The sequence below is a fragment of the Bos taurus genome, chromosome 13 (assembly GCF_002263795.3).
Source record: "Bos taurus isolate L1 Dominette 01449 registration number 42190680 breed Hereford chromosome 13, ARS-UCD2.0, whole genome shotgun sequence".
NCBI classification, from domain to species: Eukaryota; Metazoa; Chordata; class Mammalia; order Artiodactyla; family Bovidae; genus Bos; species Bos taurus.
The window spans coordinates 81,893,289-81,921,207 of record NC_037340.1 but is presented as its reverse complement, the minus strand read 5'-3'; the positions used below and the strand labels follow the sequence as shown (position 1 = coordinate 81,921,207).

Here is a 27,919-nt window from a genome sequence, read left to right as displayed (position 1 = left end):
ATGGGATCTCCAGGCAAGAATACTGGAATGGGTTGCCATTTCCTCTTCCAGGGGACCTTCCTGACCCAGGGACTGAACTCTCATCTCTTAAGTCTCCTGCACTGCCAGGCTGGTACTTTACCACTAGCACCGCCTGGGAAGCCTATATATACGTTATCATGTGTAAAATAGACAGCTAGTGGAGAGACGCTATCTAACAAAGAGAGCTTAACCTGGTGCTCCATGACAACCTAGAGCGGTGAGAAAGGGGAGAAGGTGGGAAGGAGCGGACTTATGTATACTTACAGTTGATCACACTGTTGTCGAGCAGAAATCAACACAACATTGTAAAGCAATTATCCTCCAATTAAAAGTACACTTAAAAAAAGAAAAGAAAAATTGCAAGAATTGACAAAGTTGGATCCCTGGGCTGGATGTGAGAAGTGACTGCTTCCTTGAAGCAGGGCAGGTGTTATTTTCCCAGAATCCCTACCCAGCCCTCTTTACTTATTCATGGTACAAGCTGCTTCAAGGGCTTCTGAGTTTTTGACTTTTTGAAACAATATCTTCAACAATCTCCAAAAGAACTGCTCACTTTTGAGTAGTTACTAGGTGTCAGTAATCTAGAATTAATATTCACTGATCATCTATTATCTGACAATTACTCATTAATTCTCATAATTCTCACAACAGCTCTGTTGCCTAGGTCTCATGATTATTTTCGCTTTATAGAACTGAGGTTCAGACGTTGGGTAACTCAATAACAAACTGAAATGGCAGACGTGGAATTTCAACATAGCTTTCTGAAACCAAAGCCTGTATTTCCTCTACGCTGAGCCATCGCTCTCACCAGGAAAAAGTCCTTGTTGCTGATACAGAGGCAAAATGGATAGACAAGGTCATCAGTGGTAGAAAGTCATGAAGAACAACGCAGAGGAGCAGTTAATTCCACTGCTAGTGTATCAGCTGACAACTGGTTAAGTAGTAGTAAGAACTGGGATTAGATTTCCCAAGTGTAGAGGCCTTTCTTGACTTCAGGCAGATTCTGACCAGTGTTAAGATTTGGAACAGACCAGTGTTCACACGTAACCACTCAAGGACAAGTTACCTGTAATCTCTAGGCTTCGATTTCCTCACTCGTAAAACAGGGAGATCACTGTAACCATCATTAACTCCATGGTTGCAGTAAGGATCAGAAGGCAAGGTAAATGAAATCATAAAGAGAAACCATTTGGCACTCTGCCTGACAGACCATATACACTCAGCTAAAGCTCAATAAACTCCTATTACTATTATTCTTGGGCTTCCTAGGTGGCTCAGTGGTAAAGGATCCACCTGTCAATGCAGGAGACACAAGAGACATGAGTTTGTTCCCTGGGTCATGAAGATCCCCTGGAGAAGGAAATGGCAACCCACCCCAATATTCTTGCCTGGGAAATCCCATGGAGTTCCCAGGGCTACAGTCCATGGGGTCACAAAGAGTCAGACATGACTGAGCATGAACGCACTATTATCTACTTATTGGGAATTGTATTCCAGCTGAATATAACAGGAAACCAAATTCTGTGGCTTGTCCACTTACAGTCCTGAAGTGGCTGCTCAACCTCCTGTTACAACCCCATGTTACACTCTGAGAAAAGGGTAAGAGACAAGTTACCAGTTGATTTTGCCCCCTTTTAAAGGGCTTTACCATTAACTCCATCTGGCTCCGAAGCCCCAGCCAAGAAGCTGAGAAACGTGGTTAGTTTAGCTGGGTATATCATGACCCCAAACAACCTGGGATCTGCTGGTGAGTAAGAGGGAGGAGACAGTGTCAATCTGGTGTCCTGTAGAGTCCAGGAAGCAAACCTGTGTCACAGGCTGGTTAAGAGGAACAAAAAATTGATGCAAAATTTCTGAAACGTGGTCAGCACCACACAGAAGCTCACTTTCGTTCCTCTCTCCTTCCTTAATTACTTTACATCCTGTTCTTCCACTTCCAGCTGCAGAACCTCTTATGATCGCCTTCCCCAGAACCATGGTACAATAATTGCACAAAGACTAGGGCCAAAATCAAGTCAGTATCACTGAAACTGAGTCTACCCTTCATAGCATATTTCTTTTTTTTAAAGTGTGCATTTTTTGAAATAGTAAATCAAAGTGCAGATTTCAATATGAAAGAATGCTATTCACGGGGAAAGGAAGGGGGGAGGAATAAATTAGGATTATGGGTCTAACAAATATAAACTACTATACATAAAACAGATCAGCAGTAAAGATCTACTGTATAGCACAGGGAACTATATTCAATATCTGGTAATGACTTATCATGGAAAAGAATCTGAAAATATATATGTATATACCTGAATCACTTTCCCATATACCCAAAACTAATACTGTAAATCAACGATACTTCAATTTTAAAGGAAAGAAAATGCCCACCAAATGGGAGCGGTTGCTGCTGCTGTGGCTTCTGCAGTCGCGGCTCTGACCATCCTCGGACGCGAACGCCGTTACTCTGCGCTGTTGCGTGAACACCACGGTCAGACAGTGTCTCTAGCTGGTCGTGCTGAGCCCTCTGACGTACGCCCATTGCCAAGGCTGCGCTTTCAACTCCAAAAGCACAGAGGTGAAATCAAGTGGATGCATCTGCTGACAGGGCTGTGCTCCCAATGGCCGAGCAGGAAGAGTAATTCTGGTCCAGGGGCTGCACAAGCCAGGCAACCTTTCAATCCAGCAAAGCCAGGGTGACGTAAGGGAACTAAAGTAAAGCAAAGCGGGATTCCTGCAAACCAGGAAGGAGAAGTGTCCTCTCTTATATCTTATACCAGGCCGTGGGATCCTATACAGAATCCACTTTGAAAGCCCAAATGCTATTTCTCTCCATGTTCTAATAGTATTGTCTGTTTTTCCAATTAGCCATTAATATAAAGTGATTTTCTGAGTATATATCTCTGGTTGTGGTTTAAAGAGATGAGCATTAAAACACGTTTCTTCACCATGGCCAGAAAATTTATCATGAAAGGGCTTTATTCTCTTTAATTCTAATCAGAAGGTAAAAAAATTGTACAAGTATGAAGTTTAAAATAGGCTTTTAAAAAATGCTATTTCACTTACGCATATTTTAGGATTAGGCATAAAGTGTGACTGTTAATTACTGAGCATTTACAGACTGAGAAACAGCCCTTGCACACCAGCCTCATCAAGGAAGTCAGAAAAGAGAATCTTCCAGTAAAGAAAAAGGAATAATTCTGCTTCTTGGAGTAAAAGCACTTCCAGGAAATTCTGTGTGAGCAAACAAAGTAAATAAAAGAAATGTAAATCAGTACTAAAAAAAGAAACAAAAACTGTCCATACTCCTGTCTGAAAGCCTCTGGTGGACATTTTTACATCTTGGTGTAACTGGGCAGTTTTCACTGGCTTGGACCCCAGGCAGTGTTGGGTGCTTCTTCTGGAGCCGTGGCGGTAGGGATCCAGTACCGTCTGTCCTGGAATGAAATTCCTCTCTGTGATCAAAGCTCTGGTCTTCACCAGCATGAGTTCAACTTACAGAATTTAATTAGAGAAAGTGGACAGGAGAGAAAGGAGACTATTCCAATCAATAATCAATGTCCTCGTCACCACCTCGCACTGCACAGTAAAGACGAATGAATGTAAAGTGCTTACCAAGATGCTGGACGCCGCTCTCTGGAGCCTAAAACCCACAACCAACCTCCCATCGTACAAAATGCTGGACGCCCACCCCCTCGAGCCTGAAACCCACAACCAACCTCCCATCGTACAAAATGCTGGACGCCCACCCCCTCGAGCCTGAAACCCACAACCAACCTCCCATCGTACGGGTGTTTAGGCATCTAACAAAAGCGTCCCCACAGCCTGTCCCTCTCCCTGAGCACCTTGCGCAGCTCTCCAGAAACGATCCTGCCTGCTTCCTCACCATCATCGCCCCCAGCTCCCCACCCACAGGCTTCCCTCCAGGTACGGTGAGCTGCTGCTGTTCTCCACGTGGGTCATGCTTTATTCTACCTTCAGGCCTCTGCCTGTGCAATTCCCTTTGCCTGGAAGAGTCAGTAGGGCTCAGTGAAGTGAAGGAAAACATTCTAAAACTTGTGTTTACTTGTGTGTATCTTGAATAAATAAGAAACATTTTCTAAAATATAATACTGCTGTATATGAACTGATACTAGAGCGTGTATATAAAGAATAAGCATTAAATACTGAGTCACTTTTTATCTGGCCACACCACGCAGCATGTGGGATCTGAGTTCCCCGACCAGGGACTGAACGCACATCCCCTGCAGTGGAAGCTCAGAGTCACAACCACTGGACCGACAAGGAAATCCCAGGAGTGGCTCTTTTAATTGAATGAATTATGTAATCAAAAAAATTTGAAGACTATGGGTCTAAAACACCCTGTGTCTCACAATCCCATTTCAACCCAACTCCACCTGAAGCAGGAAGTAACAGATTATTGTAAATCAACCATATTCTAACGCAATTTTTTTAAAAAAGAGCTAGCGATAAAAGCAGCAAACCTATGAATTAGATCCTCCCAATGAACAAACTGCATGACCGCGTGTACTTTGTGACATTTTCACTCGCTGGCACCAGCATCCTAAAAAGAAAGCCGTTCGTATGCGTAGGTTGAAAGCGGAAGTGTAACAGAGAACGACGCTCCGTTTTTTAACTTTACAGTTAAAATTGAAATTCTATGATTTTTAAAAGCGATATGTTCATATGGTTCAAATTTCCCAATGATTTCAATAGTATTTATTGATGTATTTACTATGGATTTATTCAGTTGTATTTTACTGGTTGATTGACTGTATTTATTGATTAGCTCCTTCCTCTGAGTTTTATATCTCCGAAACTAGTCACCTATTTGCAAGGACAGTCAGCTTCTTACGCAAATGCTAGGATGTGCATACAAAGGCAAATACACAGCCTCATTCCCCTCCCTTCCTACACAAATACAGCATTCTACACACTGGGGATCAGTACAGGCTATGATTTGAAAAATATTTTTCAATAGCCAGAAAAAAAATCACCTGGCATTAAAGGCACAGTTTCACTTACTACGGAAAAACACCTAGGGCCTCCTTGGTGGCCAGTGGCTAAGGCTCTGTGCTTCCAGCGCAGTGGGTGTCAGTTCAACCCCTGGTCCAGAAGCGAAAATCCCATATGCTGCCTGACATGGCCAGAAAGAAAAAAGACCTCCAGGAATAAAACCTATGTACAAAGATGCTCTTTGCAAACTATTTATAATAATCGTAATAAAGGAGATAATAAATTTAAGAATTCCAAATTAACAAAATATTTAACACAGTGGGAAACCATGAAGCCAGAAAAAGAAAGAAATGAAATTGATCTTTAAGTAATGATGAGGAGAGATTTCCAAATTTATTAAGTAATACAAGGTAAGTGCAGAATAAAGTATATAGTAGATACACCAAATACATGGGGGAAAGGAGTGCAAAAAATAACATATATATATGTTTATCTATATATGTATATGTTGATATATGCCTGACATACAGCTGAAAAAAAAAAAGCCATAAGAAGCTATACCACTGATGGCCTATTTGGATAATACTGGGGAACAGGATGAAAGAATTTTTGCTGCGTACTATTTTTTAATTTTTAATGCTGGAATTTTATGCCATGTGAATACCTATAAAAATTTTCATTTAAATAGCATGAAATCATTATAATAATATTAAAACCACAGGTTAAATGAGCACATTTATCGTTAATACATTTTCTTTCAACTCACCGTTTATCTGTTAGTACCCAGAACTAACCCTTGCGCATAGTAGGCACTCAGTAAAAAGGTATTAAATAAATGAATGAATGGACCTCCAAATGAATGTACAGTCATTAAATATTTTAAACTAGAGGAATAATTAGGTCACTGGTGCGTGTGTGTGTTCATCACTCAGTCGTGTCCGACTCTTTGCGACCTCATGGACCTTAGACCTCCAGGCTCCCGCTGTCCATGGAATTTTACAGGCAAGAATACTGGCGTGGGTAGCCATTCCCTTCTCCAGGGCATCTTCTCGATCCAGGAATCCAACCCAGGTGCCCTGCATTGCAGGCAGATTCTTTACCGTCTGAGCCACTAGGAAGGCCCGGGTCACTGGTGTAACAGGCCTCAGTCACTGATGTGGTTTCTGAAAGAGCCACACACACACTACAAATAGCCACGCACGAGGACAGAACTCACCAGAAAGAACACACTCTTCCTTGATTAGCTTCTCCAGCTTCACAGATGTAAACTGCTTTATCGATGGAATATAATTAATAAACAGCATAAGCCACAAAAACAAATCCAATGCTCTCTGCTGTCAGCAAGTATAACAAGCAAATCACATTTCAGAGTATTAGCTGAGGAACTAAAATTTGCTCAAAATTCAGAAACAGATCCTCTTTCCAGTTTTGGAACAAATGAAATCAACATGGTCATTGAGCTCATTTGGCAGTAGTTCTCTATCGGCTGGAGACAGCATGGCTCACCACCGCAAGTCCAGTCGCTCAGTCGCGTCCGACTCTGTGCGACCCCATGGACTGCAGACGCCAGGCCTCCCTGTCCATCACCAACTCCTGGCGCTTACTCAAACTCATGTGCATCGCAAAGAGCATATCTAATTTTTCTCTAATTATAATGAAATTCCTAACTGAGCTAAAGAATCTTCAGAGTGTCTGAACGAAGGAAATCAAAAAGCACTACATATATCTTCATGCTAAGGGCAGAAATTTACATGGAGGACTGTGGTTATGACTTTATTACTGAGTTCAGGATTCAGAGCCACGTTCTATAATCAGTGAATGGAAGACATTGAAACAAATAGAATGTCAGCTTCATCTATGGCAGGCTGCTAGATTTCCCGTCTTAAAAATTGGCCTTTATCACTTCACACATTGCTGATAGCAGGATAAACTGCTAAGGATCTTAGGCAAGTTAATTCATAATGTATATCAATGGTCATAAAAACATTTAAATGCTGTAGCCTCATAATCACATTGATTATTAAGGTATAATCTAAAACATGGTCAAAAATGTAAGCCTGAGCATTATTTGAATTAGAAACAGTTTAACTGTTTTTAACTATCAAGTAGATTATGTACTTACTCAACAGAGTACTATAGATGTTAAAATTATAGTTTGAAAGATTATGTAACCATTTGAGAAAATGTATATAACATATTTTAAAACGTACATAGGATATGACACAATAAATGTATAATAGCTATAACCATGAAAAATTTTAGAAGCATGGGGGAAATGGAAAGAGATATACTAAAATAGCACCCTTGTTTTGGGGTACTGCTGCTGCTGCTGCTAAGTCGCTCAGTCGTGTCCGACTCTGTGCGACCCCACAGACGGCAGCCCACCAGGCTCCCCCGTCCCTGGGATTCTCCAGGCAAGAACACTGGAGTGGGTTGCCATTTCCTTCTCCAGTGCATGAAAGTGAAAAGTGAAAGTGAAGTCGCTCAGTCGTGTCCGACTCCTAGCGACCCCGTGGACTGCAGCCCACCAGGCTCCCCCGTCCCTGGGACTCTCCAGGCAAGAGCGCTGGAGCGGGCGCCACTGGGGTACTAGGTTTTTGTAATTTCATTACAGGGAAAACTAAGGGAAAACCCAGCAAAACTGTAACAGTACAAAGAGAAAAGATTTACTGCCGTCAATGTGCTCTCTCCTGTCCCTTTTGTGTCCCGTGTTCAAATTTATATTGACTGAGACGATCTTGGTTATTAACATTCTTCTGAAGAGCCTGTATATGGAGCCCAGCTTTAGACTATTAGTCTATTTTTCTATTTTCTATTTTTTAAAGGCAGTCACAAAGACCACCCAGACACCCAGCTGCCCTCTCCTGTCACTGGTTTTCAAGTCAATTAAGTGTATGACATTCACTTTGATTTCATTGAATTCCGTTTCTTACTCTTTTCCTCATTAGCAACTTCAACATTTCTTACTTTCAGAGCATCAGGTAAAAAGTAGTGCAAGAAAAGTATCCAAAAGAGGCAGTTTTACAGGAGTAACTCAAAATGTTTAGTTAGTCCTGTTACTAATATAAAAATGTTAAAGACTGGGTGGACCTGCGTTGCAAAGGTTAAGCAGAGAAAGGCATGGTCTGAACTTCCTGCATCTCCTGTTACTAGCAGGGCAGTCTTGACTGGATTATGTACTCTCTATAAGCCTAAATCACCTGTAAAAGGAGGACAAAGATAGTATATCAAAAAGGTTTGAGAATGAATTCCAACCCAGATTTAACCATGTGCTGCACACTCAGTCAAACAGTGTGACGAGCCATGGATAGGAACGGAGGTGGGGTCTTGTCTGTGTGGCCCTGGTGAATTACTTCAGCTCTCCGTGCCTTGATCTCAGCAACAATAACGGCCCTTTTAAGTTGGCCAGATACGATGGAAGTGGTGACTCTTCCCACTTAGCATTCATTCCACTAAAACCGGCTCAACAGCAGTAAAGTAGCTGCAGCATAAGCAGAACACCCTTCTGGGTCTCCGGGAGTGATGTGCGATTCAACACTTCCTGATGCGTACACCACGCGGATGAAACTTCTGGGTGCACCTGCCTCCGTGTTGGTGTAAATAACAGAACTAGATGGACGGTGGGACCCCAGACAGAGAAGCTCGAAACTGCTCAGTCGTGGGCCATTCCTGTCGTTCTCGACAACGTCTAGCTTTTTTGACCCTGACTTCCCTGAAACTTTAAACGAAGCTAATAGAATGTGACTTACAGTGTTAGATTCAAAAAGATGATGAACACAGAAAATCCAACATGGCATTGAGGAATCTTCACTCCCCTTCCAAAGGGAGTAACTCCAACATGTTCAGCTGCTCAGTCATGTAAATGCTGTTCCAAGAGGCCATGAAATGTGCCCAAGCTCAATCCCAAGTTCATCCTGCTTTCTCACTTGGCCACGTGACTTAGAACGTGCTATGTCACTGCTCTGACCTTTACTTTGTTCATTTATAAAATGTGGTCATGAGTCGCAACTTACTCCCCTGTACGTGCACACAAAGCCTTGCCTAATGCCCCCAACTATTATTAAGTGCCCTACGAGAGGAGCTACCCTGCGTCTGAGGCCAGGGGCGGTGGCCGGGAGGAGCAAGCCCATGCCCGAGGCCAGGAGCGGCGGCCGGGAGGTCCAACTCCATGTCCGAGGAGCTGTGGCTGCGCGGGCGAAGGAGGGCCTAGAGGAGCTATCCCACGTTGAAGGTCAGGAAGGGCGGCAGTGAGGAGATACACCCATCCAAGGTAAGGAGCAGTGGCTGCGCTTTGCTGGAGCAGCCGTGAAGAGATACCCCACGCCCAAGGTAAGAGAAACCCAAGTAAGAGGGTAGGTGTTGCAAGAGGGCATCAGAGGGCAGACACACTGAAACCATACTCACAGAAAACTAGTCAATCTAATCACACTAGGACCACAGCCTTGTCTAACTCAAAGAAACTAAGCCAGGCCCATGGGGCAACCCAAGACGGACGGGTCATGGTGGAGAGATCTGACAGAATGTGGTCCACTGGAGAAGGGAATGGCAAACCACTTCAGTATTCTTGCCTTGAGAGCCCCATGAACAGTATGAAAAGGCAAAATGATAGGATACTGAAAGAGGAACTCCCAACTCTGGGAGTTGGTGATGGACAGGGAGGCCTGGCGTGCTGCAATTCACGGGGTCGCAAAGAGTCGGACACGACTGAGTGACTGAACTGAACTAAACTGAACTGTTATCAAATCATACTGGAACCACCAGCTATCATTGTTAGGTCAAAATTCACTATATATTGATTCATAGAGTTCCTAGTCATTTCTATCAATATTTCTACATTTCTACAAATTATAACCAACCACACTGACATGGCAATTGGCTGGCTTTATTCTTCCACAGAAAAATCTTTATTTGGCTGGAGGGTCAATACCTACAAAAATACTATTCAATAGCTTTTGGAAACAAATCTTTACAAAACTAGCTTGAAGGGACATGATTTTTCCTTGTGTTCTATTATTATCCTAAACAAAGGATTTGGGCTCCACAATTTATACCGTTCACCAAGAACAGGGCTCTGAAATACTGGATGTAATTTTGCTACCTAAGAGCAAACATCAACACTTGCAAAATGATACAGAACATCGGAAGTGAACATATTATCGAAATACACTGAAATTCCAAATCAGCTTGATTTGTTCTGAAAATCTGGCCCAACTTCCTTCTCACCTTTCTCCAAAGGGACCACAGTCTCTCACTGCTGAAGCTGCCTGCCAAGCTTAAATATTTGAATATAGAATTCAAATCCCATCTTTCTCTCTTGACAAACTAGAGTTGCTGCTCTTCCCTTGATAAACTTAATAAGATATGTAAAAAGACCATGTAATCTGCCAATTTCTGATCGTGAGATGTTGCTGAAACCCTGAGCTCTCAACAGTCTTAATTAAAACATGAATAGTGATCGCTAAAGGAAAATACATTTCATTCAAACTGTGAGGATGTCTTACAATGTTTTTGGCAAAGCCATAATGATTATGCTAGGGTGCAGAAAGTCACATGGCCGAGCTTCCTCTCCTGCAAAAGAAAATACTCAGTGGAGGTCCCATGTGATGACTTCACGCAGGAATGAACAGGATCTGTGATTCTCCCGTGTTCCAAAGAGATGCATGAGAGGAAAAGTCAGTGATGTTACTGGATGTTGCCTTTCAGGATAAGACAATAGATGAGGATATGCCCTTGCCACGTAGAGAATGAATTCTTAATTTAGAAGTAAAATATGTTCACTAAAAATAAAAGTCATCTTCCAACCACTGTCCTCCACGTCTGGCCACTTAGGGTCATGATACTGTCCTTTTACTGTATTACAGGAGGTACAAATGTGCATCACTAAAAATAAACAAATGGATAAATAAACTTAAAAGCATAAAATTTAAAAAGCAAATGACCACCCATCCTACTTTACCCGCAGCGCCCTACTTCTTAGCGGAAAGCACAGCTGTTATACAAGACGTGTGACCAGGAGCCATCCCCTCTGGTTTCGAAGCCTGAACTGATATGTTCCTTAAATTTAACATAATCTTCCCTCGCCTGCTTCTCGTTCAGAGAATAGTAAGATGCATTCTTCTAATGACACTGACAGTCTTATTAGTCATCTCCTCAACTAATACGCCAGTGACTTTCTCCATTTGAACCTTTACAAGACAAAATGAAAATCTGCTAATTTCTAACTCCATATGCCCAGTGCCCAACTAAAGTCATGATTACAAATTCTCCAGAATGCATGACCTTAACCGGCAGAGAGTTGACCCATTCTTTGAGTTAATATTAGAGAAATTAGTCTAATAAAAGGATCTTTTTCATCTTTGAAAGACCCAGCTTCATCTATCTCTGAAAAAGAAACTTCAAAGTTAAACGCCAGTAAAATGTCGAAACTGCTTCACACACTTTATCTTGTATCCATCTCTCTCAAATGGATTTCACTTCAGAAATTTATTTCTGTGTGATAAAGAAGTTTCTCCGTCCCATGTGTAAAACTGTCAATCTCATTAAAAGGTAGTCCAGTAGCCTGGGGAAACGTACTTCTTTCTAAATCTTTAATCGATCTCGAAACATCTGCCAGTCAGCATATCTCCCGGAACTCCATTTATGCTATAAATGTTCTCCGGAAATTCACAGTTGCCCAGGGAAGGTGACAGTTTTGAAGAAAAATCACATTTTCTTCTCTCCTTGCGTGGGCTACCTGATGGCCAGGTGCCCCGTCCAGGATTAAAATGGAATCAAATCCACAGACAAAAGCATCTTCCTTCCCTCTGGCTACAAGTTACAATCAGAATTCTCCTCTTATAATGGTGTAAACAGGTGGAAATGGCAACCCGCCCCATTATTCTTGCCTAGAAAATCCTATGGACAGAGGAGCCTGGCAGGCTACAGTCCATGGGGTCGCAAGAGTCCAACATGACTTAGCGACTAAACCACCACCAAACAGGTACTCAGGAAAAAGAACTGTAATCAGGCCTTTCCGGCAGTAAAAGATAAAGCAATATGCATACAATTCTTGCCTACTGTTTATTTGGAGCTTCTTCCTTTCTGAGAAAACCATGGTTGGTATCAACAGTGCACAGAGTCCAAATGCAGGGTGACAAGCCAGTGGCAGCATCCTCCTAATTCATTCATTAGATGAGTCTGCTGAAGAGACTGGCATTTTAACAACATAAGAAATGAAACAAGCCACCAAACTTCCACTTTATGAAAAGTGAACTGAAGAACCGTTTTGGTGTTGAGAACACTCGGTGAGACACAGGCAGAAACGATGGGCCAGCAAGTCAAGCCACACACACCCTTGCCAAGGTCTCGGCTCCCTCTTTGGAAGACGGGGCTGCAGGTTTGCGATTGCAAATCGAGTTTCCTAGCAGGAAGCAGGCTCTAAGGAGACGTGCATCCAGAAATCTCCCGGGAGGGCTCTGGAAGCCACATCAGGTGTGGGCCAGCTGTGACGTTCTGTGCACTGTGCCCCATGGAGACCCCACCCCGGGAGCTGGCTGCCTGCACAGCTGTCCCAAGCGGGGGCACCCACTGGGGCCAGGACACGCCCCGGAAAGGGGCCTGGCGTCGGGCATGCAGCTTTTCGGCATCAGGACAGGGCTGGGCCGAGAGCTGTCGACAGCACTCTCAGCACTTCCAGAGGGCTCGAGAGGCTCCATCCTGAAGAGACGGTGGAGATCGGGAAGGCGCAATGCAGTGCCAACACGATGGTCCACCCAACCCAAGGCAGCCTTCCCACGGTTGGCCACTGGATGCTGAAATGTCAAGCCCAGTGAGGAAAAATAACCCCAGACAATGGTGGAGAAAGAATTAGGGCCCTGCGCAGGTATCTCACTGGAATGTTGAAGGAGACGTGGATAAGATCATGAAGTGTCTGGCCCCTTCCCAGAAAGACTCTCACCAATATGGCAGAATGATACAGTTAAGAGCTTGGAGCAATTCTTCAATTCACTCAGTCATTCATTCGACAAATACTTAGTGAACTCTAAGAAAAAAAGCAGGAAGCAAGACAAGAATAAGCTGTACGCATGTGTGGCTCACAGACTAATGAGGGGAAAAGCCACCACAACAACACATTCAATCACATTTTTTTTTTAAGGTAACACATTCTTAACATTAATGTTTTTCAGTTTTTAAAAGTTGTGTGTTTACTCATTCATCTTTGGGTGCACGGGATCTTGGGTGTGACACACAGGCCTTCCCCGGTTGCGGTGAGCGGGGCCCCTCCCCAGCTGTGGTGCTCAGGCCTCTCTCTGCGGGGGCCCCTGCTGTTGCGGGCGCGGGCTTGGAGCTCAGGTTCCGTATTGTGGCGCACGGGCTCAGCTGCCCACAGCACGGGGGGTCTCAGTTCCTGGAAGGAGGACGGAACCTGTGTCCCCTGCACGGGCATGTGGATTCTTAATCACTGGACTACCAGGGAAGTTCTCAATCACGGATTTTAAAGCAGCCACGAGCGCCATGAAGAAACTGGCACAGCGCTAACCCACGGAATTCTCAAAAATGGTGGAACTGTTCTATTCTCAGGGTAGGAACCAACAAAACCGTCACCACTGAGCATTTGAAAGTGGCTAGCATCATTAAGGAACTGAATACTTTGAATTTTATTTGATTTTAATTAATTTAAATGTCTACTTCTGCTTTATTGACTATGCCAAAGCCTTTGACTGTGAGGATCACTACAAACTGTGGGAAATTCTTCAAGAGACGGAAATACCAGATCACCTGACCTGCCTCCTAAGAAACGTGTATGCAGGTCAAGAAGCAACAGTGAGAACTGGACATGGAATAACAGACTGGTTCCAAATCAGGAAAGGAGTACATCAAGGCTGTATATTGTCACCCTGCTTATTTAGCTTACATGTAGAGTACATCGTGCAAAATGCCATGATGGATGAAGCACAAGCTGGGGTCAAGATTGCCAGGAGAAATATCAATAACCTCAGATATGCAGATGACACCACCCTTATGGCACCGCCCTTAAAGGGAAGAAGAACTAAAGAGCCTCTTGATGAAAGTGAAAGAGGAGAGTGAAAAAGTTGGTTTAAAACTCAACATTCAGAAAACTAAGATCTGGTCCCATCACTCATGGCAAATAGATGGGGAAACAATGGAAACAATAAGAGACTTTATTTTGGGGGCTCCCAAATCACTGCAGATGGTGACTGCAGCCATGAAATTAAAAGACGCCTATGGCTGATTCATGTTGAGGTTTGACAGAAGACATACAAAATTCTGTAGCGCAATTATTCTGCAATAAAAAATAAATTAATTAAACACACACAAATAAATGCGCTTGCTCCTTGGAAGAAAAGCTATGACCAACCTAGATAGCATATTAAAAAGCAGAGACATTACTTTGTCAACAAAGGTACCTACGGTCAAAACTATGGTTTTTCCAGTAGTCATGTATGGATGTGAGAGCTGGACCATAAAGAAGGCTGAGCACCAAAGAATTGATGCTTTTGAACTGTGGTGTTGGAGAAGACTCTTGAGAGACCCTTGGATTGCAAGGAGGTCAAACCAGTCAATCCCAAAGGAAATCAACCCTGACTATTCATTGGAAGGACTGATGCTGAAGCTGAAACTCCAATACTCTGGCCACCTGATATGAAGAGCTGATTCATTGGAAAAGACTATGATGCTGGGAAAGATTGAAGGCAGGAGGAGAAGGGGATGACAGAGGATGAGATGGTTGGATGGCATCGCTGACTCGATGGACATGAGTTTGAGCAAGCTCTGGGAGTTGGAGATGGACAAGGAAGCCTGGCGTGCTGCAGTCCATGGGGTCGCAAAGAGTTAGACACGACTGAGTGACTGAACTGAACTAAAAAATACATGTGCCAACTGGCTTTTTCCACCATTTAGATGTGGGATGGTGTTTGGAAAAGCATCTCCAGATTAGCAATATCCCAGCTGAGAGTTTCAGGATGAGAAAGAAGTACAGAAGATAAAAGCAAGTGGAAGAATTTTCTAATCAATGAAAAAGCATGCATAAAGGCAATAACAGAGGATGGAGAGCTTGGCCAGTGGAGAAACTCGAGTGGGCAGGTTTCGTTGAGCACCAAGGGGGACGTGAACTTATTTGAGCACGGGTTTGGGTGGGATGAGTTATGGCCGGGTACAGATTACAGAGTGTCTTGAGGACACTGCAGAATATTTGTGCGTAAGGAGAAGGCATTAGAGAGTTTTAAAGTACAGATAGGATAGGATTGGATTGGATTACGAGGTAATGTTTGCTGCAAGCAGAATAAATTTGGAGAGTTGGGGACCAAACGAAGGAACATCCTTGCAGGAGAACATCCTTTCGAAGCTGAACACACACAGAGTTAAACACACCTCAAGGGAGGACTGGCAAAAACAAATGATTCTGAGCACTCTCAGGGGAAGTACACCTGCTACACCCTCTTTGAAGGAAAATTAGATGAATTTACCAAAATTCTAAATGAACATAATTTTGTAAGAACAGCTTCCGTTCTAGAATTTATCTTAGAAACAGAGCATCGTATACGCCCATAAGTGTATGCACAGGATGTTTACTGCTTCACTGTTTAATTAGCAACAATTAGAAATTACATTAAGATGTCCACTATTAGTGCGAGCTAATTAAAGAAATGGAGCCACATAAGTAAATATTGATAAAGTGAAAGTAAATATTGATAAAGTGAAAGTGCAAGTCGCTCAGTCGCGTCCGACCTTTGCCACCCCATGGACTATACAGTCCACGAATTCTCTAGGCCAGAATACTGGAGTGGGCAGCCTTCCCCTTCTCCAGGGGGTCTTCCTAAGCCAGGAGTCGAACTGGGGTCTCCTGCACTGCAGGTGGATTCTTTACCAGCTGAGCTACCATGGAAGCCCAAGTGAACATTGGAAATCCATAAAAATTTCAGAAAAGTGCTCCAACATAAGTTAAAAGAACAAAGATAGAATAACAGTACTAAATAACATGAACCCAAGCATGCAAAGCAAATTACACACACACAAAAACACAGGCATTTTTATATATGCCTATATAAATAAATATCTCCATACAGATACACAAGAATCCGCACAGAATTGCCTGGAAATGGAGACAAGTCTGGAGTAGGAGAGAACTTTCCTCTTCATTTGATCGTTTTTTGCTTTTTTAATTTTTTAACCATGTAAATATAGTGTAAAATACTAGTAAATTAAAAGTAGTTGATACAGGCAAAAGTCATTTTTTGTTGTAGGTAAAGAGGATCTATTTCTTTCTTTCTTTTTCTTTTTTTTTTGGTCAGAAATTCAACATTGTGACTCCAAAGTAAATCATAAATCTAGAAAGTTTTCCAGTCATCTGTTCTGGTTCTGGGGTCTGACACAGCTCAGAGCAGCACAGGGCCATCCCAAGTTTTCTCTGCTCTTTTCCACTCAGGAGGCCGACAGCAGGGCACTTGTGGAGACCAAGCTGGGACTAGGCGGGATGTGGAGTGTGCTCGGGCAGGCTCTCCGCATCCACGGCCACACCTCTGGCTCCGAGGCGGCCGGGGGAGGCAGGCAGGTCAGACCTTGGCACCTCCATCTTTGCTGCAGCGGAAGCCGGCGTGAGAGAAGTTCAGCGACACGCGCTGGTCACAGCAGATCGCCAGCAGCAGGACGGGGGAACCAGGCCGCTCTCGTTCCAGCCGGCTTGCCCGTCTCCACGCTTGTCCTGCGCTGAGGACTGCAGCGTGGATGCTGCAGCAGGGCTGCCTACAAACACCACTCAAAGAATGTTACGGAACTCCTGGGATTTCCTGGGATTCCTGAGTATGCGTCCTCATGCGAGGCTAGGCTTCCTGTCCGTTTCATAACTGAATATGCAAAATGTTATTTCAGGGTTTTACTCATTGAATTTAATGCTCATTGAGCACCGACTGTGGGCCAAGACATTATTCTATTATCCCTCCTCCCACCCGGACCCACTTAGAGACTGAGCGAGTTGATAAAACTATTGATTGGGAATATTAGTTACTATATCCGTTTGATTCAATAAACATAACTTTTTCCCACTATATGTTGATCAAATTTTCAGCTTTATCATTTCAACTTTAGAATAAAAACAATTTCAAAAAAGAAAAATTAAGTGGGAAGAACCAGTCTACCCCACTTCAAGACATAGCATAGCTACACATGTAGACACATGTTGACACGTCAAGGCACAGCAGAGACACGCAGAGCAGTGGAATAAAACAGAGGACTAGGGACAGATGACGTGAATAAGCTCCGTGGAGAACAGACAGCGTTTCAGCAAATGGTCCTGGAGCAACTGGACATCCATAGGCAGAAAACGAACCTTCACATAAAATGCACACCGTATATAAAATTTGACTCGAAATGGACCACAGTCTTAAATGTAAAAGGTAAAACTGTAAAATATTTAGGGGGAAAAAGTAGGAAAAAATAGTTGGGATCTTGGGCTGGGCAAAGGATTAGTATGAAAAGGAAAAAAAAATGATAAATTGGAATTCATCAACTTAAAAATGTCTGCCCTGTGCTAGACCTTGTTAAAAGGATAAGAATGATAAGCTACATAGTAAGAGAAAATATTTGCAAACCACATGTCTGAAAAGGATTAATATCAAGAATATACAAAGAACTCTCAAACCTCAACAGTTAAAAAACAATCCAAATAGAAAATGGGCAAAAGACATGAATAGGCATTTTCCCAAAATGTACGTATAGCTGACAAGCTGGAACATGAAAAGTGCTCAGCGTCACAAGGAGGGCCAGCATCACACGTACAACGTCTACGCCGAGACTCACACCAAAAGCTGGGCAACCCCATATGCTGCAGGGATGCACAGACTGGTCACTCCTGTGATGCTGCTGTGAATGTAAAATGTGAAAAACAGCTCGGTGGTTTCCTATAAAAATAGACATGCAACTACAAATACACACAGCAATTGTACTCCTAGGGCGTTTTCCTAGAGGTATGAAAATTTACATTCTCACAAAACCCTAGCCCTGATATTTACATCAACCTATTCATAAGAGCCTAAAATGGCAAACACCCCCCAGATATCCCTCACTATTTGAACAGCTAAACAAACTGTGGCACATCCATACCCCGGACTACAGCTTAGCAGTAAAAAGGGAAAAGGAATAGCTTCCAATCTCATCACTTCATGGCAAATAGATGGGGAAACAATGGAACCAGTGACAGACTTTATTTTCTTGGGTTCCAAAATCACTGCAGGTGGTGACTGCAGCCATGAAATTAAAAGATGCTTACTCCTTGGAAGAAAAACTATGACAAATCTAGACAATGTACTAAAAAGCAGAGCCATTACTTTGTCGACAAAGGTCCCTGTAGTGAAAGCTATGGTTTTCCAGTCACCCATGTATGGATGTGAGAGCTGGACCATAAAGAAGGCGAACCACCAAAGAATTGATGCTTTTAAACTGTGGTGTTAAAGAAGACTCTTGAGAGTCCCTTGGGCAGCAAGGAGATCAAACCAGTCAATCCTAAAGGAAATCAACCCTGAATATTCATTGGAAGGACTGATGTTGAAACGGAAGCTCCAATACGTTGGCCACTTGATGCAAAGAGCCACTCAGAAAAAGCCCTAATGCTGGGAAAGATTGAAGGCGGGAGGAGAAGGGGATGACAGAGGATGAGACGGTTGTATGGACTCATGTAAGTGGACATGAGTCTGGGTAAGCTCCAGGAGACGGTGAAGGACAGGCAAGCCTGGCGTGCTGCAGTCCATGGGTTCGAAGAGAGCCGAACACGACTGAGCGATTGAACAACAACAACCATCCATACCCACAGAACCCATGACAACCACCACAATTCTAGAGAATTATACTGAGTCAAACAAAAAATCCAAAACATCCCATACTGCATGGTTCCATTTCTATAATATTTTTGAAATGATGAATGATAAAAGAAATGGAAAACAGATTCACGTTGTCAGGGCTTCAGGGCTGTGGGGCGGGGGTGGGGGAGATGCAGGGGCAGCCACAAAAGACAATGGGGAGGACCGTGCTGTGGACGGACGGGCTGTCCCTTGATGGTATACCAGCATCCTGCCTGTGATACTGGGGACTCGAAAAGCATCACCACTGGGAGAGCCTGGGGAGGGGCATGGCTGTCTCTCTGTGTCATTTCTTACGCCTCTTGTGAACCTACGATTATATAAAAGCTAAAATTTTAACTCTTTTAAGCTGCACCTTGACTAAGTGCGGCACACAGGATCTCGGTCTTCACGGCAGCACGCGGGATCTCTAGCTGCGGCCTGGGAACACGTCTCTGGGGCGCGTGGGGTTCCCTGACCAGGGGTGGAACCTGGGCCCTGCCGTGGGAGCGTGGAGTCTGAGCCACTGGACCACCAATAAAGTCCCTAAAATTCTAATTTTAAAAAATGAGACGGTGGTTCCTCACTGTTTTGGAAATCTGCAGGTGGGAGGTGAGCGAGACAGTGGTTCCTCACTGTTTTGGAAATCTGCAGGTGGGAGGTGAGCGGTTTGGGGACACACAAGTCTAGATTTCTCTAAGAATCCCACAAAAGCTATGAAGCATCACCTGAGGAAATCATTTGCACCCTACCCATAACACAGCACACACAGCTAACACTTATATTCTCTGAGACCCAGGGCACCAACAGAGACTTAGAATACTCATAAAATAAACACAGCCTGCCGACTGCTCGGAAAAACCTCATCCAAAATGCAGGCATCTGCATTCTAGAAAGAAGCTATTTTAACTTCCACATTCACATATGTCTGCGGCATTTCTAAACTATTAGCTTCATTTTGAACTTCACAGAAACAGGGTGTTTGCAGAATGGAGGCAGACTAATCTCTTCCTGGCTTAGAATCCCTGAAGATTTGATTTCCACCCGATCAGAATCAAATTCCTACAGTAACAGGAAAATCAAATTTCCCCTCCCTCGTTTCATAAAAATGAAACAAGGAAAGACCTGAAGATGCCTTTTCACTTCAATATTTGACCTGTTGCTCAAATGAATTCTTCCTAAACTAGAGTGAATATATTAATCTCATGTTAATAACACCAGCCCCAGAATAGAGTGTCAATTCCCCACGGATGTTGACCACATCTGTCTTATTTAGAGTAGTGTTCCCTGAGCTTCTTAACACGAGTATTCACTCCATAAACATCTGATGCGTGTTAAAATAAATGAAAGCAAATACCCCGAATGAAAACAGAATTCTTAAAATACCAAAGATAATGATCCACAAAATTGCTTAAAAAATAAATCTTTCTAGTCATCTCGTGAATATTATTAAAAAATACATTGGCAGATGTGGGGGAAATGATCACGTCCATAATTTGGTTTATGTCTACACACAAAAGCACTAAATTGGCCATTCTTTGCTTAAATCAGTTTTGGGGCTGATGATTAAAGGCTGTGACTTTATGCATAATTAATCACACCATCCACAAGGACGATCAAATAAAGATGGCTAAAATACCAGCTGGAAAGAACTTCTGACATGACACCAGTGAAGCAGATTCCGATGGGGCTAAAATACCAAGTATTCTTGTGTTTGTGCACGCGTGCACGCTCAGTTGTGTCTGACTCTTTGCAACCCCCTGGACTGTAGCCCACCAGGCTCCTCTGTCCATGGGATTTCCCAGCAAGAACACTGGAGTGGGTCACCATTTCCTTCTCCAGGGGATCTTTCCGACCCAGGGATGGAACCTGGGTCTCCTGCACTGCAGGCAGGTTCCTTACCACTAGAGCCACCTGAGAAGCCCAACAGTCTTAGGTGAGTGTCTGACCGTAAATTTCACTCCAGGAAGTCAGCCGCCAAGTCTCTTTTCCTTGAGGAAGGAAAAGGGTGCTTCATGCATCTTACTGAAAGATTACATGTGCTTGTGTGCACACGTGTGTACACACACTCATGTACTGATGGCAGGACTTCCCTGGTGGCTCAGTGGTAAAGACTTTGCCCACCAGAGCAGGAGACACGGGTCTTATTTCTCGGTCAGGAAGACCCCCTGGAGGAGGACATGGCAACCCACTCCAGCATTCCTGCCTGGAGAATCCCATGGACAGAGGAGCCTAGGGGGCTAGGAGTCTAGGGGGTCGCAAAAGAGTCGGACACGACTGAGCGACCGTACTGATGGCATGTGGTTAATTTATTCCATTCCTACGATTTCAGTGTTAGTAAGGAATATAACTTAACACGCAGATTCCTGATCATCTCTGCAACCTAAAACCCTAAATGAAAAATGAAACGTCTCTGGCAGGCTGGGTCAAGCGAAACTGAGAAACGAAAGGGGTGAGAAAATATTTCCACCTGAAATTTGGCCATTAATTAACCAACTTTTCAAATCTACTCTGCCAGCCCCCCTTCTCCCAAAAAAAAGATCCTCAAATTAACAGAGTGTTGCTCTTGTCTGATGAGTTTGCTCAAACCAAACTTGCACACGGATGAGTTTCTCTGTCCTGACACTTCTGCCATGTACCTAACGATCAGGAAAAATTCTACGGTGGCCAATACCTCTGGCCATGACCTAGCATCAGTGGTTGTTCAGTGACTACTTCACAGATGTTACATCTGTTTTCCTAACTAAAGAGCGAGTTCTCTGAGGAGGACAGCTATCGCAGTAGAAGAGGTATAACACCACCACGTAAGCACCATTATCCTCTAACAGCGCCGGTGGTAAGAGGGAGAGTGGTAAAAACACTGGTAGGGTTTCCGCTGTGTCAAGCGTTGTGTTAAGCCTTTCATGAGGATCTTCTATTAGGCGGATATTATGAGCCTCCCTATTTTTACAGGAGACTGAGGCTTCTTAACATTAAATATCTCACCAAAACTCACATAACCAGCCGCTGAATTGGGATTTTAACAGTCTCATGTCAGAGCCCATGCTCTTAAACCAGGAGGCAGTGATGGATTCATTCATTCATTCAATACATCTTCATCAAGTGCTTCCCCATGCTGGAAACTGCTCCAGGCACTGGGGGGTCGGCTATAATTGATGGATTCATTCATTCATTCAATAAATTTTCATCAAGTGCTCTCCATGCTGGAAATTGTTCCAGACACTGGGGTTCAGCTATAATTGATGGATTCATTCATTCATTCAATACATTTTCATCAAGTGTTCCTCCATTATGGAAACTGTTCCAGGCACTGGGGTTCAGCTATAACTGATGGTTTCATTCATTCATCCAATACATTTTTAAGTATTTCTTCATGCTAGCACTGCAGTCCAGCTATCATGATGCATTCATTCATCCATTCATTCACACAATAAACCTTCATCAAGTGCGTCTCCGTGCTGGAAACTGTTCCAGGCACTGGGGTTCAGCTATAATGAAAAGACAGAAAAGTCCCAGCCCTCATGGAGCTCCACACGCTATTTGGGAGATACAGGCAATCAACAGGTAAAACCTACAGACAGATCAGCAGGTAAGTGGATGCTAAGTCTAGAGAGAGAAAATGGAAGGGATACAGGGCGAGAAGGAGGGCAGCGATAAAACAGGAGGGCTGGAAGTTTCGATGACAAGGCGGCACTTGCAGAAAGGCTGAAGGAGGTGAGGAGACGGCCAGGAGGAGAGAACCTGGTGGAACCGTATTCCAGGCGGAGGGAGGGGCAAGAGGAAACATTCTGCGTCAGCACAGGACCTGGGAGCTGGTGGTAAGGCCGTCACTCTGGATCGCAGGGAAAGGCTTTGGTGGTCTGAGCAGTGAGGGAGATAAATCAGGGGGCCTGGGCCAGGGCAGTAGTGGCAGATGGTATGAGAGGTCATTGGACTCTAGCTTTACTTCTAAAACAAAGCTTACAGCATCTTGTGATGGACTGGCCGTGGTGGTAAGAGATACGGGAAGGAGAGAGAATGGAGACCAAGCTTTGATCCTTTGCTGCTTGCTTGTTTGATTGCTTGACTGATTTTTACAGGGCAACTGAAATACCGGGACCTATAGTGGCTGAGATACAGGCTCCAGGAGAAGCCGGCTAGGATGAAAAAGTGGGTGGTTGGATATACTAAGCCTGAGCCTAGGAGCCAATAAGATGAAGATGTGGGCTTGATGGGAGAAGAGGTCCTTCCTTGGTAGGTGAGCACAGAGATGCTGTTTAGAGGCAAGTGGGGTCTTCCCTGACGCAGCAGCTAACCCACCCACCCACCCAGGGACTTCCCTGGTGGTTAGGTGAGTAAGACTCCACACGCCCGATGCAGGGCACCCGATTCCTGATCAGGGAACTAGATCCCAAGGCTGCAACCAAGACTCAGCACAGCCAAATAGATACATAAATGCTAAAAAGTAAATAAAATCAAGTAATCAAGGGGAACTGCATGCAGATAAAGTAAACAGGTCTGAGACTCACCAGTGGACACGTCCTGACAATTACTGCCCGGGAATCCTCTCCATTGCGAGGGAAGAAACGGTTGTTGCAGTTCAGTTGCTCAGTCGCGCCCGACTCTTTGCGACCCCATGGCCTGTAGCACACCAGCCTCCCCGTCTTTCGTTATCTCCCAGAGTTTGCTCAAACTCAGGGCCACTGCTAATGATGTGCAAATCACCTGATTCACCACTCCTCTAAAAACACAGGTTTAATGCCTTTAGTGGATTTGCCGGAAAACTGTGGACAGACCCCTCCCCACCCCGCAAAGCAGTGCCATCGACACTCCTGAACAAATGCAGCCCCAGGGCCCAACCGGACAGCTCCATGAACCAACGGAGTGAGGCTGGAGAATAAAGACGTGAAGATACGGAGGCTTCTTCTGAGTTAAAGGAGGTGAATTTCTAAGCTTTTGGATTGTTTATAGAAAAAAGCAACACTACAAATATTTGACTGCTTAATCGCTTAAACTGCTTAGTATCTCAACTAAAGGTGACCACTTACTGAGGTCCATCTGAACAGGGATGGTCTTAGAATGACTCACGCCTTGTTGAAATGTATTATATTTGTGTGTGTGTGTGTGTGACTTGCATACTGTGTTTTTGTGCGGATAACTACAAGTGTGTGTGAGGGCAGGGCTTCCCAGGTGGCGCTAGGGCTAAAGAACCTGCCTCCCAATGCAGGAGACATAAGAGACGCAGGTTCAATCCCTGAGTTGGGAAGATCCCCTGGAGGCAACCCGCTCCAGTATTCTTGCCTGGAGAATCCCATGGACAAAGGAGCCTGACAGGATACGGTCCACAGCGTTGCAGAGTTGGACACAACTCAAGAGACTCGGCACACACGCAAGTGAGGACAAGGAACTCACTAATACTCAAACCTGTGAACGTGACATAAGCCCCTGGAGACGGCACCAATGTTTGCAGAGCATATTTTCTTGGTCCCTCGTGAGAAATAAATCAGTATTAAATAACAACAACAACAAAATCACAGATCACTTAATGGATTTGTGAAAACCGCATCCAATGAAAACTGCGTAAATATATATGCCTTTGGACGCTTCTAGATCGAAAGATAAGGAAATCACTAATTCCTACATCCTTCCACCAACCCCAACTCATCTCTAATTATACCAAAGAAATGATGCAATCAGAACCAAGGCTGTATGCTTTCAGTGCATTTTCATAGACATCATCTTATCCAAAGTTCGCAGCATCGTTAAACACTGTTCAATGTACAGATAAGAAAACTGAGGCCAAGAGAAGTCAAGGGTCACAGAGCTAACGAGTAACAGAAGGAGAATTTGTCTCTTTTCTTCTTTTTCCAAATCTGCAGGGGCATTCCTAGGTACGACAGCTGCTCACCATTAAGTGCTGTTTTCTTGTTTAATTATAAACTCTCCTAAACATGGTTCTAACCCTCAGACACTTGTCTGGATTCCATTAATAAAGCCACCGTGTCATACTGGTTCTTCAAGAGGCTTATGATTCGCAAAGTCAGGCGTTTACTTTCAGTTCAATCCATGTTCAACTTGCACGACCTGAGCACCTGCAGTGCACTAACGTGAAGTCCTACCACTCTCTGAGACTTGCACACGCTGCCTGCTGTTCCAAGCCAGCTTCTGCCTCGATCAGCTCCACTAACATTTCTTTCTTTAGACTGAAGGTCCCTATGCCATTTTCCCAATGTATTCTTCTTGATGCCTCCATTAAAGCTTTAGCTTGCAGTGGTTCCGACAGCCTCCTCAGCTTCTAATGATAAATTATACTATTTAGAACACTTTTTAAAATTAACTGCTGATAAAACCAAACTGAACAAATAAAACTAAATTTTGATTATTTTTGACCTTTTCTCTCCATGAACAATAACTGTCATTCAATAAATATTCCAAAATCTATTTGAGTATTAACACAGACACAATGAATAAATCCTAAGAAAGTACACTTCTGTTGGCATCCAAAATACTATAAAATATAAAGTAAATGCAAAGTAAACTACTTTTCCTTTCCTGACACACACGTGGGACTACGCTGTGTCAGTAGTAATATTACAGAAAAAGTCTCAATTACTATAAACTAGGAAGTTACAGTAACTAGTTTTTCAAATAAATCACCATGTGTCAAAATTTGGTATAAACTGATCCTTATGAATAATTCCCATTTTGTACATTAGTAATTCACGTCCTCTTTCTATTGGAATGCTCTCTAGCACAGAATGGATGTCTCATCAATTTCCTCAACTGACATGATGGAGTAAATCTAAAATTAGAATGGTGTTTTCAAATGCTCCTTTTAACACTGTAACACTTGCCTGGCCCACAAGGTTATGAAAAATAAAAAGTTCCTATTATTTCTGACTCTTTGCATGAGAGTCATTAGGTTAAATACCCTAACAAAAGCTGTTCCTGTTGATCAGAATGTCTGCATAGCAGGGAAGAAAACCAAGGAAACTTACGGTTGATAGGGACTGGTTAGTTCTCTTACACTGCTCCCTAATTATATATTTGTATATTCACAATTACACGACATAGTTGCTAAAAAATGGTAACCAGCAGGGAAAGAAAGGAAGAAAATAAAGGAAAGAAAGAGAGGGAGAAAAGGGAGGAGGAAGGAAGAAAGAAAGCAAAGGACCAAAACACATCAGGTAAGAGCTGTTGATAGTTATGGATATTTGCCACCAGCAGGTCTTCCTGTCTAGCTGTTTAACACGGTGAAAATTTCAATTTCCAGTAAGATTATCTAGTGCATTAACAAGTCCAAAGATCCAATCAGAGAACAGTGCCAATGACATATATTTGTGGAGAAAGATGTTTAAGTTATCCCTGTGGCCATTACTGATATTACCATTATTCAGACATTAGCAAAGTAAACTTTTCTCCCCCCAACCCTCTCGCCCCAAAGTACACAATGAAAAAAGAAAAAAAAAGGCAGCAACAGTACCCGACACAAAGCAAAGAGAAATGAGGCAGTCTGAAATTTAAAAAAAAAAATCATTCCAGTATCCTCTTCCTCCCTCAAGAATTCCTTAGCCATCACCACTCAAGCCCAAAGAGAAGCAGAGTAAGTTCTCTTTGAAGTTCGTCAATGAAGAGCAAAGGGGAGAAGGGCCACAGAGAGGGAGTTTTAAAGGAGGACCCATCCCTGTGCCAACACCTGTCCACACCAGTGCCCTCCGGCTCAGCCATCCTTCCTTTCAGCACATATTTAAAGAGAGAGCGCCAGCTCTGCGCCAGGTGTTCCGTTGCGCCCTAACAGACAGCCTTCCAGGGGCATCCGGTGTGTACTCCAGCAACACATCCCCTGCCCAGGCTCAGGACGAGGACATCTACCCACGGCGCCTTCGCCAGCTCCTGGGCCGGGGCTGGGTCACCGTCCACGGCCCGGAGTTCCGAAAAAAGCCTTTCTCTTGGCAGAAGTGTCTCTCCGGGGTCGGGGGTCACTGACCCGGCTCGCACCCGGAGCGGCCGCCGTTCCTCGCCCGGCCGGTCCGTCCCCCACCCCCGCTGGAGTGAAGTTGGCGGCGGGTGGGGGCACCGGGGCACCCGGCAGGCTCGGCGCCCCCGCCCGGGTTCCTCGGCGCCGACTCCCATGGCTACCGAGAAATATTTATCTCCATTCGCTGGGCTCCAGGCTACCGAGGCGGACACGCGGCCACCGACGGAAAGCCAAGTCAGCCGGGAGACAAAGACAGACCCGCGACACACCGAGAGCGGCTCCAGCGGCTGCCCGGGTGCGCTCCAGCCGGGAAGGCGCGGCGCGGCGCGCCCGAGACCCCGGGGACGCCGGCCGGGGGCCGGGACCCTGAACCCGCGCCGGGAGGCGGGAGGACGGGTCCACACTCACCCCCAGGCGGCGGCTCCGGATCCTCACGTAGCCTTGCTTCACGATGTCATTGAAACTGGAGGCCATCCCGGGCGGCCGGCGAGCTCCCCGCGCCCCGCGCGCGCCCTAAGTGGCCTCGGGTCAAGACGGGGCTCTGGGCTGGGCCAGGGGAGAAAGCGCAGACCGGGCGGCGGCGGCTCGAGCGGCGTCAGGAGGCGCGCATCACTTTCCCGTCCCCGAGCCTGGAAGTGGGCGGCCGGCTCGCAGCCACTTCGGGGAGCGCGGGGAGCCGGCGCGGCTGGGGCGCCCGCGTCAGCTGACTCATCAGCCGGCCTGCTCGGAGGAGGGGCGGCGCTCAGGGATCCAGCCCAGCCTCTGCAAGGCGGGGGGAGAATGGAGGGGGAGGGGGGACGGGGGAGGAGGGGGGAGGGGGAGGGGAGGAGGAGGAGGCGCAGGGGGAGGGAGGGGCGGCGCTCAGGGATCCAGCCCTTGCCTCTGGGGTGAGGGGGAGGGCGAGGAAGGGGGAGGAGGGGGAGGAGGAGGGGGAGGGCGAGGAGGGGCAGCGCTCAGGGATCCAGCCCTGCCTCTCGGGGTGGGTAGGGGGAGGAGAGGGAGAAGGGGGAGGGGGACGGGGAAGAGGGAGCCGGAGGAGCCGCCGGTCACCCGCAGGCAGACAGCCTTGACGGCGCACTCTCCCCTCCACCCCTCTGGCGCCCCCCTGGCCCGATCCGGTCCTCCGACCCCTCCCCTCCCCGGGACCCCGAGTTGCCCTGCGCGCCCC

General features: G+C 45.0%; 1 protein-coding gene across 2 annotated transcripts in view; it reads right to left on the bottom strand.

Annotated features, from left to right (window-relative positions):
• DOK5 (docking protein 5) overlaps window positions 1-27,456 on the bottom strand; it is a 150,777-nt gene extending 123,321 nt beyond the window's left edge. The window contains exon 1 of one of the 2 annotated variants that reach the window (XM_059892658.1): window positions 27,160-27,456. In XM_059892658.1, the coding sequence (XP_059748641.1) occupies window positions 27,160-27,225 (66 nt within the window). In that variant the 5' untranslated portion in view covers window positions 27,226-27,456. 2 annotated transcript variants of the gene reach the window in all.
• Window positions 27,457-27,919: the final 463 nt, after the last annotated feature.